The 16,820-nt window shown below is 48.5% G+C and overlaps 2 protein-coding genes across 2 annotated transcripts; both read left to right on the top strand.

Moving 5' to 3' along the window:
• Positions 1–265: 265 nt before the first annotated feature.
• ALTATR162_LOCUS9785 (uncharacterized protein) lies at positions 266–2,455 on the top strand (the record flags this gene model as incomplete). The annotated part of the gene is made up of 1 exon (XM_043317421.1): positions 266–2,455. One exon carries the CDS (start codon positions 266–268, stop codon positions 2,453–2,455), a length of 2,190 nt encoding a protein of 729 aa, XP_043173356.1.
• Positions 2,456–8,859: 6,404 nt separating this feature from the next.
• ALTATR162_LOCUS9784 (uncharacterized protein) lies at positions 8,860–9,681 on the top strand (the record flags this gene model as incomplete). The annotated part of the gene is made up of 4 exons (XM_043317420.1): positions 8,860–8,912; positions 8,960–9,086; positions 9,133–9,500; positions 9,564–9,681. 4 exons carry the CDS (start codon positions 8,860–8,862, stop codon positions 9,679–9,681), a joined length of 666 nt encoding a protein of 221 aa, XP_043173355.1.
• Positions 9,682–16,820: the final 7,139 nt, after the last annotated feature.

The following is a 16,820-nucleotide window of genomic DNA, read 5'->3' as shown; positions in this document are numbered from 1 at the left end:
ATCTTCTGTCGTTTCCAATAGCTCGACTGCGCCTCCAACCCCAACCTCTCCAAGCGTATGTGAGCCTAAATTCATCCTATCTGGGGTGTCAGAAGCCTCCTTCAACCCAATAGGGCAGGGTTTCAGTCTCAATCTCACCTGCGGAAGTCTGGATGTTACAAATTACACCGTCTTTGCAAACTGGAAACCGGTCATCGGAACTTCAAATTCTTCAACCAGCATCGACGTCCCAGGATTGACATCCAAACTACTTACAGGCTATGTGATGCTCACAATCTACGCCCTGGAGACTTCTGGATGGCCCATAATTCAATCTTTCCAGTTGCTGTTCGGCAGTGCCACGCTGAAGGTGGTTGTGCAGGACGATCTCGGAAGTCCGGCCGTAGGGGTAGCCGTCCTAGCAAACACGACAACCTTCTTAGGGATTGGAGAGACCGCGGTGACCGACCCCGACGGTACTGCCCTGTTCAAAAACGTTCCTAGCACGACAATCAGCCTGAAGGCCGACGGCTCCGAAAACAAGGTCGCTGTCGGTAGCCTGGCTGGTGGACTGGTGGCAACGGTGAATATGAAGCTTCTTCCGCTGCATCACCCTATTGCCGGAGCAGGAGGGTTTGACGTCGATAATGGAACATCAGGTTGGACGGGAGGCACCACGAAGACCATCACGAAACGCGACGGTCGTCTCGTAAAGAGAGACACCGGGTTGGTTGTCAGCACAAACTTCTCCCCCGATGTTCAGACAGCATATCAGTCTTTCGACCTCGCGGAGGGAGCGACGCTGGTGTACCTGAAGTACCAGTTTCAGACGGAGGAGGTGCCTGGCGGCTTCTTCGGCACCCAATTCAACGACTACTTCAGCATCGTGATCCGCGCGGACGATGAGTCTTCGACGACCGTCACCCACAGCATGAACGAGCTAGGCCTCGGGGCTTTCGATGCGGCAGGATCGACCAAGGAGTTCACCACTCAGATGGCCTTGGCGGATGCCGCCCAGTACGTCGAGTTCATGGTGGCCGTGTCGAACGTCGCCGACGAGCTGTACCAGTCTCAACTTGTGGTGCGGAAGGTGGGAGTATGCGACAAGTGCGCTTCCTGCGACGACTGCCCAGACCTGGCAAAATGCCAGGACGCCTGCAAGAATCCGCCGGCCAACAGCTGCACCTTCTACCGGTCCTGTGCCGAGGAGACCTTGAAGTGCGGAAGCTCCGGATACCCTATCGCGTACGGCGAGCTTGCATGCTACCGATTCCAGAACAACATCGACGAGTTCAGCACGGTCGGGAAGGCCTGGGTGACGAACACCGAGCAGTGTCTGCAGGAGGCACTCGTACCCTTCCTGAACTGCGACACGACTTGCGACGCGGTCATGTTCGCTGGCTCCGACAGCCTGTACACGTGCTACGTGCAGAACGACATCTGCTCGCTGGAGGGCATGGACTACGTACGGATCCTCAACGTCCTGGAGACGGAGGTGCATCGAGGCGCACTCAGGGCCGCGATCGGCTCCCAGGAAGGATGCTCCAAGGCTATCGTCAAGGCCATCGACACCGACATCCAGAAGAAAGTTGCCGACGGAGCGGCCGGCAGCGACGTGCTCCAGAACGCGGCGGATGCCCACGCGCTCGCGCTCGCCAGGAAGTTCTACCTCATGATCATCGAGGACCAGGATCTGGACGTCGCCGCCGCCGTCAAGTACATCAAGCAGATACAGGACACCGCTGCGATCTCCCCATTTTCTGCCCGCGACCCAAACATACTCACGACGGACTATCTCCGACACAACAACTACAACGACTACCAGTGGACGCTGCTGGTCGGGGGCATATCGCCGCTGTGGATCATGTTCGCCGAGGCGGAAGGCGTGCAGATGTACCACGGGTACACGGATCCTGCGTCGCCGGCCATCGTCATGGACTTTGCCCACACCTTCGCGACGATGGGGAGCGTTTACGTGAACGGAGAGAACAGCGCGGGAGACATTACGGGGTGGCTCGGCGACCTCTTCACCTTCTACGGCGACTGGAAGCGGAGCGGAGTCGCGTCCGGCAAGGACTTCTGCGCGCAGAATCTCGGGCAGCAGACGCAGAGCACCTTCCCCATGGCCGACCTGCGTGGTGATGCGGACGGGTACAACATCGCGATGGGGGTTAAGAACGGCGCCTATCCCTCGATAGCTGACGGCTTCGCGGCTGTGATGCAGGGCGGGTACGCCAGCCGGTTCAAGGATTTCTTCCAGGCCCGCTTCCAGGGCAGCGCCACCGTGGCATCGTCGACCTGCATGGACTACATGACTGCGAAGGCGCTCGACCGTCCGCTGGTGTGGAAAGCGAGAAGGAGTCTGGCGGTGAAGTTCGGCGTGGTCCCCTTCCCGGAAGATATACCTCGAGCAGACCTCCAAGGATTTTGCGATGGCTTTGCAGACGCCCTGGCGAACTTTGCGGCTAATGGTTAGCGGGCACGTGCTGTCAGATTGTGAGGATGTCTTTTATTCATTTACTTCAACTTGTGTTTCCTTTTGCTGTAGAATTATTTATGCTAGGTAGTTACAAGCTCAGGTGGAATGAAAGTGAACCGATCACGCCATTGCAATTAATGAGCTGTCGTCCTCCAGTTTCAATTTCAAAGCTACATTTGTATCGTCAATTCGCCCAGCATTGTGCGATGAGTGAACTTCCTATTTAGTTCTTTCGCTCCATGCGCTTCCTGTGCTCCTCTACCACACCGTCGATGAATTTTCGGGGAAGGTCTTTCGTGGTCGCGTCAACACAACAGTTGCTCGTTTCCAGATATCGATTTTGGAACGATGACCAGAGCCTCTGGTCCTTTGCAAGAGTGGCAAGCGGCCTTGGATAATACGGATCGTTGCGGAAGAACGCCTGGACTGCATTGTCGATACCAGCACTGTCTGGGGTGAGATCGATCAACCAGAAATGCGTCGACCGATTCTTGAAGTCTTCTAAGGGGTAGGCACATGAGTATCGCCGTGATGAAAGCCACAGTTCACAAGGCTATAAGTTGTAGCCTTAGCGCCTAAGGCAAAAATACGCCGCTAACGCAGATAGTTATATCTTGGATAGTGCGGGATTGTCTTAATCTAGCCTAATTCGTCAAGAGCCGCGATCTAAAGTATCTTTCTACCTTGTAGCCATGCATTAATCTGCGCGTAACAGCAGCTATAAGGCTTATAACGATTGCTAGCCTAGAATTAAGATTCTAAAGCTTAGGTATAATCTTTTTATTAGTTTTAGAGGTAGGAATAGCTTGATAGCAGAGATATATTAGAAGAACTCTATTTTAGTATAAAAGAAGATATCTTACAGAACAGGCGCTAGAGCAGTAACGTGAAGAAAAAATTAAGTGAGATTGATATGAATTGTTCATAGATGACTAAAGAACATGGGGGATATAAAAATTTGGCAGATATCGATATTTGCTGAGAATTTGATATAGTTGAAGTCGAAGTACCGGTCATTTTTTTCTCCACGCAGGGATTTTCGGCATGCAGGGATGGATGTTATCTCTCTATTAATATACTTACACGTGATAAAGATTATTTAGTATTAGTAGTTAGCAATGTTGATCGATTCCTTAAGGCCGTTGACTGCCCGCTCTAGTCACTACCCCTACTAAATTATAATTGGCTCACTTCCATGAAGTTTTCGTTGACTTAAGAATATGTTTTGAGAGCTGCTCACGGCACAATACTCTCCATAGTCTCTTTGTTGCGGCCAAGTATTGTAAAGCTGTTCAAGCACTCTTGCATTCCATTATGGGATGTATTCCAAATGAGTATCCTAAGGGGACCATTTTTGGTCCCATTCCAAACATCCAATCACTTGATTGGTTAGTCGATGACCAGGCTTTCATCATGGATCAAGTTTAACCCGGCTAGTTTTCCCTTCTTCCGCCGGATTGTGCCTTCGTCCGTGCGTGGCCAATCGGAAGCTATAAATGGTCTAAAATAAACAGTCCGATCGGCCACGCACGGACGAAGGCACAATCCGGCGGAAGAAGGGATAGCCAATTATAGGACACCAGGATATGGCCATAATCCGCCTGGTCCCGGTCCAGAGACGCAAAGTCAATGCCATCTCTATGCTCGTTCAAGCAACCAACTAGACCCCTTCACGCATTGCTAGGTCTGTTCTCAGCCAGTGTGTACACGCTTACTAAGTCTGCTCCCAGTCAGCGTGTACACTCTTGCTCGGTTTGTCCCTGGTCGGCGTATGCCCTTTCATTGGGTTTGCTCCCAGCCGGCGTGTGTCCGCTCACTAGGTTTATTCTCAGCCAGCGTCTGTCCGCTCACTGGGTTTGCTCTCAGCCAGCGTGTTTCCGCTCACTTGGTTTGCTCTCAGCCAGCGTGTGTCCACTCACTAAGGTTATTCTCAGCCAGCGTATGCCCTTTCATTAGGTTTGCTCTCAGCCAGCGTCTGTCCGCTCACTGGGTTTATTCTTAGCCAGCGTCTGTCCGCTCACTGGGCATCCCCTACGGGCGATCTGCGTCTGCGGGCGGTTAGGATGCACGACCACTTTAGGATCAAGGGTGATGGAACCGATGGTTACGTCGAAAGATTGAGAAGCCCGTACGGGAGCCTAGAGAATGCGGGAGCTTAAAGAACACGGGCGCCTAGAGAACAAGTTTTGGCATCCCGTGCGGGAAGCCATCCCTTACGGGCGCCCAGAAGACAGGATCTAGCCTCCCGTGCGGGAGTTTGTCCCGTATGAGACCTCGTCCCTTACGAGAACTCGCATCTGGCATCCCGTGTGGGAGGTTTGCGCGGACGGGTGAGTTCATGCTCTAACGTCTCATCGACCACTCCAAGTCTATTGAAGCAGCCATTGCGATACGCTATAAAGCATATATCTGTGTCGTATGCTTAGCACAGCCTCGTTAATTTTTTGGAGGGTTTTAGATAGCTTCTAGTAGTTGTTTGTAGCTCGTCTTGCCTTTGCACGTGCTAGTAGCTGTGATTACTGCTTAGACGACAAAATGGGACTACATGAGGAGTGGTGCTGCTTGAAATATTTATCTCATTATCTATCGACATATTCTGCATCGAAATCGTGCCCAAAACCGGCTTCAGCACTGTGGGTGTGCATCGCGGTTCCCCCTTTCAGGCTCTCGATACAGTTCCCGTTCGCAAGATCTTGACTACAACCCACTCTCTAGTGTCTGGCAATATCCCAGGGCCTACAGCTGAACAACTCGCTTGATCTAGAAGCCCGTTATAGGGCCATTGCCACGCTGTTATGTTGCTATTCGAGGGCAAGACAACGACTACTGAAATGCTTTGCAAAGCGGGTTCACAAGGGATTGGCGAGCTGAAAGTGCTTCTATTTTGTTCATATTAAAGCATCGCAACAAATCAATAATATATCTGTAACCGCGGCGAAAGCTGAGGAAACGCGTTGTAACTCCTTGTTACCGTACGGGCGGCTTAGGCCGGCTAAGGCCAGTGGACGGTATCGAGGCTAATGGTATGACGCGCTCCCTGGATTTGAGCGACCGTACGGGCGGTCTACGCTGACGGGCGATGTCAGGTTCCTGTATCTGGGCGTACCTATGATTTTCTCGCTACGGAGTACTTCTCGCTACCTGCTGAGGGATGTTAGTAGAGATTAGTAACCACCTTAATCCCCTCTAGATATCGCTGTAATACCTGCCCTATAATCTCTAACCTTCGGTTATAACCCCGTAACGGTACGCAGTTATATATAAGCTCTAGTATTATAGTCGCTTTACCGTAAAGTCTCCTGCGAAAACTAATGCGATACAATTAGTCTAATCTAATTTTATTAAACTCTATAGAATCTTACTATAGGCCTTTAGTTCGAGCTTATAGTACCTTTAGGCTCCCTTTAGTAAATATATAGTAACTAGTACGTTCTAGAAGCTTATTTATAAGCAGGATACAGCTATAACAGGTACTCCGGTGGTACGCGATCTTGCCACTACTAGCAAGGAGGATGGCCGACCCGCTTCGGCACTAACCTTGAGCGTGTGGCCGGTGCGGGTCGGCCATCGTCCCTGCTTGTGGTGGCGGAACTGCGCTACACATCGCTCGTAAAGCATGCTGACATTTGTTGTGCTTTTTTGGCCTGATACCAAACAAAACTGAGCACAGATGAGCAGGTCGCTTGATTTGAAATGATGTAGTCACAGTTGTCAACAATCAATTAAGTAGGGCTTAAAAGACGCAGCTTGACTTGATTGACTTCCTATTGAAGCCAAGCAGTTGCCTACATAGGTTTAACCCCTACCCTTTTGCCTTAGTCACTCATCCGGAGGTGTCGGATTGACTTGATTGTTGACAAGTCTAGATGTAGTGATTATATTGTAGATTGATAACGTAGGTCACAAGCGAGTGGAACCTTCAAGCGAGTGGAACCTTTTTGCCAAGACCCAACCAAACTTGAAGCCTACCTGTAATGTCTCAACGCAACAATGTTAGAAAGACCTCAAACGAAAGAAATATACAGCTTGCCTTGCAGGCTATCCAACAAGACGCGACATTTAAGCCGCGACGCGCTGCAGCTACCTACAACGTCTCTGAAAGCACACTACGAAGACGACTCGCTGGAACGCCCTATCGACGCGATTGTGAGCCTAAATCAATGGCTCTTCGAGGATCTGAAGAGGTAGCGATTGTTAGGCATGTTCTTAAGCTAATAGAGCAAGGATATCCGCCTAGGCTTGCTGACGTTGAAGAGATAGCTAATTCTTTGCTTAAGATCCGCAATCAGAAGCCAGTTGGCAAGAGGTAGGCTGCAAACTTTGTAAAGCGTCGCCCTGAGCTCAAAGTCAAGTTCAATCGAAAGTACGACTATAGTAGAGCCCTCTGCGAGGATCCTGAGGTTATACAAGGCTGGTTCCGCCTAGTACAGAATACGAAGGCTAAGTACGGCATCCAGGACGAAGACACGTACAACTTTGATGAGACTGGCTTCATGATGGGCGTGATATCGACTGGCGCGGTAGTCACAGCAGCAGACCGTCGAGGACGGCCAAAGACAGTGCAGCAGGGCAACCGGGAGTGGGTTACAGCTATCCAGGGCATGAACGCGACGGGGTGGGCGATTCCACCCTTCATCATCTTCCAAGGCAAGCACCACCTCTCCGCCTGGTACAAGGAGGAGAGCCTGCCTCGAGACTGGGTAATTGCAGTCTCTGAGAACGGCTGGACGACAAACAAGCTTGGTATCGAGTGGCTAGAGCACTTTGACAGGCATACAAAGGGGAGGGTTGTTGGCAGCCACCGCCTGCTAGTTCTCGACGGTCACGAGAGCCACAGCTCGATCGATTTCCACCAGCTCTGCGAGGAGAAGAAGATTATCACCCTCTGTATGCCTCCACACTCCTCGCACCTACTGCAGCCGCTTGACGTTGGCTGTTTTGCGCCGCTAAAGAAGGCGTATGGGTGCCAAGCCGAGAAGCTGATGCGCAACAAGATCACCCACATCACGAAAACAGAGTTCTTACCGTGCTTTATTGCCGCCTACAAGGCCTCTATTACAAGAAGCAATATCCTAGGAGGCTTTCAAGGCGCTGGCTTAGTTCCATTCGATCCAGAGGCTGTTATATCGACGCTCGACGTCCGCCTGCGTACTCCACCGTTACCCACCGTCGAGGACGGTCCCTGGCAGTCGCAAACCCCAAGCAATACCGTAGAACTAGGGTCTCAAACAAAGCTAGTTCTCGAGAGGTTTCAGAGGCATGTAGATAGCTCGCCTACTTCGATAGTTAAGGCGGTGAAAAGCCTCTCTAAAGGCGCAGAGATGATGGCGCATGCTTTAGTGTTGTCGCAAAAGCGTATCGCTGAGCTTGAAGCAGCTAACGAGGCCGCCACGCGACGTAAATCGTATAAAAGAAAGCGAGTACAGAAGGAGGGGACCCTTATAGTAGAGGAAGGTCTTCGACTAACAACTCTAAAGGAGTTTGGGGCGCGCAGCGATGGGAAGAAGGCAAAGAAGAAGGCGCGCGTTGAAGTAGGCGAATCGTCTCAAAGACGCTGTGGACGCTGCGGCGAGGTAGGACACAACTCGCGCACATGTACGTAGGATGTAGTAGATATTTCTAAATAAATTAGGCTACTACGAATATTAATTACTGTTCTTAACGGTGCTGCATAGTAGTGCGTAGTTGCAGGTTTGGTTGGGTCTTGGCAAAAAGGTTCCACTCGCTTGAAGGTTCCACTCGCTTGTGACCTACGTTAATTATAATATATTGCGTCCTCGAGAAATCTTCCGCGCTCAGCTCTTACGTGACAGCACCTTTGTCGCGCAGCAGCCTCACCACCGCCTCGTGGCCTCCATATAAAGCCGTCTAGAGTGCGTTGCCGTACGCTCCACCCTAGGCGTTGACGTCGGCGCCCTTGTCCACCAGCAGGCTCACCACCACCTCTTAGCCTCTTTCTGAAGCCGCCTGCAGTGCATTGCCGTAGTGTAGAAAGCTTGCGAGAGGCCAAAAACCTATGACTGATGCTGGCGTAAGTCATAGTAGTGCGCACACCACCCTTATAGTTCGACCACTCACATCCTTTATCCTAGGGTACCCCACTCGAAACAGCTTCAACTGCGCTGAGGGTGATCAGATATTATTGCAAATCAACCCAGCACCCAATTTCCAGGGAAGATAGCAGTCATTTTAGGTTATAGCACGCTTTCGCCCTACTCGGAATCGACCAATCACTGTAGGGTCGATCATCAGCTCTACAAATGTGCGGGGTAGTTGTGCGGATTACATTACTAACGCATTCAGCTGATGATACGGATGTTCTTTAATCATTTGCGCATTCACTATCACAGTCTTACATTCTCAGAAGTTTGTCTAAGACGTAATCATCTCTAATATACCAGATGCCCACAGACACTCGTGCTGCAAGCGCACAACTTGTTTCATATATCTCGGCGTACGCAGTCAGGTCTTCGTATTCGTCGTTGCGCTAAGCGTTCGCAGATTGCGAGACCGAGGCGAGTTCACTGACCTTGTCTTTTACCATGACATCGAAAGCTTCGATGTTCACCGCGTTGTTGTTTGTGCCCAGTCCAAAGTCCTTCACAAGGCGTGCACTAGAGGGTTTGAGGTAAGGACATCGTAAGCGTGCTGTTCGTTGTTAACGTGATGATTAGGAGGAATTTACTGGCGTCATTCAAATGGGGCACGTGCCCCACCTTAAGCTCAAGCGAATAGTCAGCTTCCTCTACAACGCGAATTATAATGACGACCTACCAGATAGAGCAGACATATCTCCGCTCCAACTCCATGCCCAAATGTTTTCACTAGCGGATCAGTACGACATTTCGAACTTAGATACCTTAGCTGCGGAGAAGTACCTTTCTAAATGCACATTATCCTGGGCGCCTCTAGAGTTCTTGACGTCGATTCCCAACATATACACAACCACGCCTAGTAGTGTCAGACGGTTGCGCGATATTGCATGCATGATAATCCAAAAACATTTACCGAAAATGCTCAGTAATAAGGATGTCGCAGATATGTATGAAACGATTCTCACCGAAGTTCCAGAGTTCACAAAAGACCTACTAAGAAGCTATATTAGTAATCCTTTGTACGGGCACTGCACATCATGTGGCCCGAGTCAACCAATGGAAGCCCTTCAAGCAAGGTGTAAGCAATCTAAGAGGGGAAATTCAGGGTTTGGCTTTTACCATTCCTGAAATATCCGAGAGTCGTGTGCAGGGGTTCCTTTGGACCCAAAGATGCGGTTCGAAAGGGTGGAATCATATATCCGAGGAAAAGATATACATTATTCGCAGCTAGCGTATAGGAAACTGATTTACTAGAAGTCATTGTGGAGGCGTTAACCTCAATCGACCGCTTTTAATCCACAACGCTACACCAAATCAGTCTTGCATACGACTAACTTATACAGCTAATCTGACATTTCATCGCATAGACTAGGGTTGCAAGAACCTCTTTGCCTAATACTGTGTGCTAAGAAAAGACTAAAGCTAAAGTGTTATACCATCATTGCATCGTTAACTAACATAATCTAGTTACTCATCACAATTAAGTTGAACATCCTCTTCATTCTCATTTGCAATGATCGCAATCCCTCCTTAGGTGTCCTGGAAAAGGCTAATAGCTTTAAGAACCTCTTTTACTGTTGTCATATTGTTTCCACAATCTAGATAAACTGCTCCTACTAGTGCCTCTACTGTCGACGCAGCAGTCTCTTATGATATCTGACCTTTCTGGCACGGATTGTTTTCAATATATTTTACCAAGCCACTTTCTTGACCTACTTGGTTCAACTTCTTATTCCTACACAGCTTCTTTACCTTGTTCGAGCCCTCCTCTGGCAAGGTTAGTCTTTTCTGTCAGCATCTACGCCTACGTAGAGATAGTGCGTTTCATCACTAATTATGTAACATAAGGATATATATTCGCTCTCTTCGATAGACCCTATTAATCAACCAACTACTTCCTTAACCTCCTCCTCATATGTTCACATTTTCCAACAAGTGCTCAGTCGTGTGCATCTACTAGTACTTTCTCCACAGCTATACTAAGGCTTGAGAACAACCTCCTGCAAGACAGAGTCTCTAAGGAGAGCGAGACGTTTGTTCCCCTTAGCGTTACCCTGTATGCCTTTGTTCGAAACTGATGCTCCTGCGGCAAGTAATGCTTCGCTAAGCAAGTCGCGATTTATGAATTGGTATTGAAGAATGTCTTCCACAGGGTGCTCAGTTATATTAACCATTATAACGAAGACAAATTGAATAACTGCTTTTCGTGAATAGATAAGACAGCGAAAAGTTGTAGATTAAATATACAGCATAGGTGCGAAGGCAAGCTTATAACGTAGGCGATAAAGGATGAGGAGCTGGATAGTTTCGTGATCGCGCTATCACTTGTCCACAAGGCATTCCCTAAACCCGCTGCGCTTGCACTGAAGTTCCAATAGAAATGAAGGTTAAGAACAACATCTACTAGAATCACGGGGAACCCATTTCTGTATCTAGTAATGTTGCGACATGCACAACCGCAATAACAAATACTTTAGTGGCATGTGCAAGCCCGCTGAAAATAGGACCGTGAAAGCTTCTGCATGTGATTCTGTTAGGTAACTGTTGGATTGCTCTCCACTAGATAGAAAAAGTTGAGTTAAAATAGCTGGAGGCATTGTCTACATTGCCAAGTTTCGTGATCAATCGACTGTATGTGAAGTCATGTCCGTGCAGCTTTATTCCGAGGCGCCCTTTGCGAAGGGCTATATTGTTAGAGCACGTCCTTAGCATGTAGACAATATAAGAAATAATTGATACGAGAAGACTTATGTCGCATCTCTTTCTATGGGACATAACTTTATTCCCATGCCGTTTCAACTCTATGGTCAGTCCAATACAAAGCAAAGTAATTAATAGTGCTGTTCTAGGAAGTGGTAGGGAGGACGGCCGACCCGCACCGGCCACATTCTTGTGCGAGAGGCGTTGAGTTTTTCCACAAGAAATGGCATCAGTGGTTGTGGTGGTGTTGCCAAGTATCTGGAATAAGTTCCCGCGGTGGCCTGCTCGAGCGCTCCCGCTTCCGAGCTCTAACCTATTACGGCATAGAAAGATCAAGTTGCTGATCTAGATTAGCGCTTTTTCATTCACGAGGCAATATCATCATGGCCAAAACACATGGCTAGCGGATGTGGCAGTGCCTAACTGCCACAACGCCACACCTCTGCCAGTTGTTGCCAACGCCAACCACAGCTGCCCATTTGCCTCGCATTCTCTTCTCTCCTATCTTTATATATATATATTCACAAACAGCACCAGGTATCGACGTAATTCGTGTCCGCTGATGTAAGCCAGACCTCACCAAAAAAGCGGGTCACGAATCAGTGAAAATTTATACGACCGTGGGTTAAAACAGAAATTGGGCAAGTGCGTTTACCCCACATGTTGGCATGTAACTAGTGTAATGGCGCTGAAACATTCAAACGCGGGGTAAAGTAAATCACCAGTTCAGAAGTGAGTGGGGTGACTTGCAGCCGTGAGGATCCATCACGTGCAACTCAACAAGTTTCAACTCGCAAACTTTAAACTAGGCTGTTACGTCATTACGGAAATGCTACGTTAATAATTAAGTGTTACACATCTGCACGATAGCGTTCCAGGATAACTCTTTAGTTCTGTTGTTGTCACGATCCCCGAGTCTAAACCCCCGAGCGATCACCTCTGTCCACGGATCAATACCATACAAACCATGGCTAAGAACTCCCCTGACGAAAGGCTGGTATATTTAGCTTTGAGAGGTGTCTTTAAGGGAGCAGATGCTCATATTCGCAAAGCAAAGAAAATCCATGAACTTATTCAGAAACATCACCATGAAACCAACATCAACAATCTCATACAGGAGCATAACATGGACAATCTTTGCAATGTAGCAAAAGTCCTTCTTGAACAACAGGTTTTCAGTTCAACACTAAAAGCAAAAATCCGTTTTCCGGAGGTATTTGAAGTTTCTCCCAGCCAGAGCGCAGAACGGGCGATCTCAGAGTCCGAAGCAGCAAAAACCGAGGCCGATGCTATCCAGTGTGCAGCTGAAGGTCGCCAGGTTTCAACTGCAGTAAATGAACATGAGCATGGACATGGAGTCAGTGGAACGTCAAAGGTAAAAGAGAAAGGCAAGTAAACATAGGCATGTGTACATGTCGACGTGCTTGCTAAGGCAAGGTAGCTTCTCAAGGTGTGGAAATTCAGTCTGGAAAACGTATGTACTCGCAACCCAGCAGCTCTGCACCATCGCTGTATCCGGTTTACCTACCATTTGCCGTTCAGCACCGACTTTTAGTAAGGGTCCAGCACATACTTGAAAGAGCTTGTTACGCTTTTGCGCAGAAGAAATTGGGCGGCGTACTACAAAGGGAAGGATGGGACTGTGCTGAAGCGGTTGAGCTCAATCGATGGCCCAGGATATTCCTGATATATCAAGATGAATTCTCTGTGAACGAATTAGAGGATCTTGGAAAGCCTTTACCCGAGCTACTGGACTCAATAACACAACTCCGGCATGCTGCGGTTCACCGAATTCGCCTTAGTGCGAATAGCGTTTTACAATTTGTTGTTGACGGTGAGTCGCTAGCAATATTGTGACGGGACGACGTCTCTATCAATTCTATTTCGAGATTGCGGCGCGAAAGTCAGTTTACCATTGAGGACCTCAAGAGAAACAAGGACTTGTTAGAATCGAGGCTAGCAGAGACAAGAAAGCAGTTGGCAGCTAGAAGAGCCGAGTTGGAGCGCCAGGAACTCGATGCAATTGAGAGCACGTTCAAAGAGGATAAAGGGTATATAACATTCGCTGGAGCAAACTTGGAGCAAGCGCTAAATTCACCCACAACGGTAATACACAGCCAAACTGCCACGGAAGACGAGCTGTCTTCGGAAGCAGATTTTGATGAAAGTGTATATGAAGCTGGACCAAGTCAGAAGTGCACAGGTTGATTAATTAAATTGGTATCACACAATTTCTTGCTCTCCGTTTTTCGTCCTCTTCAAAAAGTGACACACTGCTTGTTATGAATGATAGCATGTAGAAAGTGGGTGCAGTGGGCGCTAAGGGTTCCATGGAGGGGGCATATTTCAGCTGAGTGCGGAAAGTCAGACGGGGGCATTGGAGCGGATCTCCAGAACTACATGATCGTCAAACGGAAACATTTTATCAAGGGCCACAGCGCTTCAGGGAGCCCTTGCCGCCCGTGCTCATAGTTTCCATGAGGCTCTCAGACCCAATATTCTCCCCTGCTTCCACAAACATCTCTGCCCGACCTTTGCAGCTATCTCCCACAGCCTCATATTCATAGCTGGCGCATCGTAACGGCCCATACCCATAGGGTGCATGGACACAATAGAACACACACAAACACGTGTGAGAGGCTTTGTTGGAATTTTGGCCATATGTGAGAAGTAGAGTGCGCGGTATTACCCCTACAAGCACGTACTGGGTGAGTTGGCGCTAAGACATGTTCAGCAGGCTAGCATCGCTCCTCTGACGGTACCCGATCTAGCTTCCGTAAATGCGTGAGCGACAGACCAACAGGAAGGGTTACGTTACCGGCGAGTTAGTGTCCTTCGACCGACTCGTACACAATGCAAGCGTCCGTTACGGTGTGAAAGAGGTAAATTCCATAGCCATGGATCCAGAGTAGATACTTATATAGCTCCATTCTCTTCTTTCGATGCTATGCAAGCAGATAAGACACGGCCAAATTCCTCCAGATCGAGGCCTTTCACATCGCCGATGATCCTATTCGCAACTTCATTGACCTGTTCATTCAAATTGCATGGATGTTGACTCTTGTACCAGGCCGTGCTTGGATAACACCACATGGGTGACTTTATACTGCGCAGATTTGTGGACAATTCTCCAACGCTCATTCCCAAGAACGGCGCTACCGGATATGGTATCAACAATCCCAGCGAGTCCATTCCTTTTGTCAGGGCACCAAAGAGCATTGAACCGCATTCGAAGGAGTAAGCACCGCTCGGACAATAGTAGTCGGCTTCGCGATACTTGTCAAGGAGATCATGTAACTGAGAGATAATAGCACCAATCGCTTCAATGCGCGCTTGGTCGACGGTACCTGTCAAAAAGTCAACTGGTGTTGCTAACTATGCCAACTGACCTGCGCACCGACAAATCCCGTAATCGGAAGGCCGAAAGTGGGTAACTCTTTCACCGTACTTCGTTTGATTGCGACTTCTGTCGCCTGTGTGAACTCCCGTGGTAGCCTTAACACCCAAGCTATGCACATCCACATTGTGAGGTTCTTGCAGTAATTTGACGGAACAGGCGCGGTATTCTTGAGATCCTTGATCCATATTTCTGTCGATAGTTCGAGGGCCTCTACACAGTTGTAATAATCCGCCAACACAGCTATCTTCGTGAGCATCGATAAAGAGACTGATCGCGGTACCTGGCGGTTGCGAAGATGAAGCACGTTGAGGAGGACCATACATGACTATCGTGGTTGAACCACATTAAGAATCGCTCTAAACCATACCATATTAGTATCGTGTAAACCATACCACGTTAATTATGGTGTTGAACCGCGTTAAATACCGCGATAAATACCGCGTTAAGTAAATTGTAACGGTTTAGGCCTTGCCCAAATCCACTCTAGTACGAGTTGAGATAGCTCGTGTACGGTCATCTATATAAGAAGCTCACCCCACCTCAGATAGTTAATGCAGCGCAGTCCTCCCCTCTATCTTAACACCGTCACAGTTATAAGCCCGGAAGCCTTTAATTAATCGCTGCGTTTACCTGTTACACGACACTTAACACTAGGAGCAAATTCAGCTATAAAAGTTATAGCAACTTAAGAGCAGGATATGCAGGTGGTGACGAGGTCGTTAGTTATCCTTAGAGAGCTAGATAACTAGTCGAAATAGCTATTTACGAGGAAGATCTCTGCAGACAGGAATAGTCTGTAGGAATACGTTAATCTAGATCTTTTGCTAGAGAGGCTGAAGAAACTAGAAGACGAGAGACTAAAAGAGTTAGAAGTGAGGAGGTTTAGAACTCCTCTTCTAGATAAGCAGATCGATATCCTAGACTTAATAGCGACTAAGCTCGCGACGTACAACTCCTAGGCTAGACGATTTGACTAAGATGAGGCTAGGTGGCTCACGAAGGAGAAGGCTCTCCGCAATCTGAGTCTAGAGATCGTACAGACAATCGACGTTAAACACCTAGACCTAATCCTTAATTGTGCTAATCTATACAGCTAGCTAAGGACGCTAAAGAAGCACCTCTGTCTATTAATTAGAGAAAAGAACTATTAGCTTAGAGCTCGTTACAGGACGGCCTGTATAAGGCCGAAGAGGGCTAATCTAGACACCTAGTTTGATGAGTAGGTTACAGTTACCCAACTCCTTACTAAAGCCAACATACTAGAGATTACTAGTAACAGAGCTTAAGAAGAGTTTAGCCTATTAATCTGTAGCCTAGATAATAGCTAGGCAGCTAGTTAGCTGCAAGAACTAGTTAAGAAAGAGTAGAAAGGCGAAGATTTTACGCCAACCTTATGTCACGGGGTTGGCAGGCAGGGAAGGTAGGTGCACGTGATTAGTATATTCACTACGATATCGCTAATAGTACGGGGTTAGGCTAAGACAAGGACGTAGCTCAAGGAGCGTACGACAGGGCGCGTTCGCGCAGGAATTTCAGCGATCGCGCAGCTGCTCGCTTAGCAGCTTAGCGCGCTCTAATAGGCTATCTAGGTTAGCACCGTAACAGTACTCCCCTCCTTAGGCGGAGCTCTAACAACGCAATTAACGGGGCTTGTCTAGGTAACGGCAGTAGAAGTTCTTAACAATCTCCTAGGCGTTCTTAACGTAGTCGGCTGGTACTTTAGTAGGCTCGTCGTATCTAACCTACTTCACTATATACTTTAGTTAGGGCCGGCCTCTACGGCCGCGGCGGTCCTAGCGGGAGTCTAGGATGTCCTTAACCTCCTACTCCTTAACTCCCTTAACTTCGACAGGAGGAGGCGGGTCTTGTCGCTGCCTAGGCAGGGGGTTAGTCGCAGCTAGGTAGAGCAGGCTTACGTAGAACACAGGGTAGATCTTTATTAAAGCAGGCAGCTTTAGGCGGTAAGCATACGGGCTAACGACCTTAGTGACCCTGTAGGGTCCTAGGAATTTCTAGTCTAGTTTTTTCTGTAGGTAGGCAGTCTTAATATTCTAAGCGTTAAGCTACACTAGGTCGTTTTTAAAGAACTAGCGGGCAGGTTTGCGTTTCCTGTTAGCGTACTTCTCGTGCTAGGCTTATACAACACAGATCTTAGAGCGCAAGTACT

The sequence above is a fragment of the Alternaria atra genome (assembly GCF_907166805.1).
Source record: "Alternaria atra isolate CS162 genome assembly, contig: 31, whole genome shotgun sequence".
Taxonomy (NCBI): Eukaryota; Fungi; Ascomycota; class Dothideomycetes; order Pleosporales; family Pleosporaceae; genus Alternaria; species Alternaria atra.
Note: the sequence above shows the minus strand (reverse complement) of the source record. Positions and strands in the feature narration are given on the sequence as shown.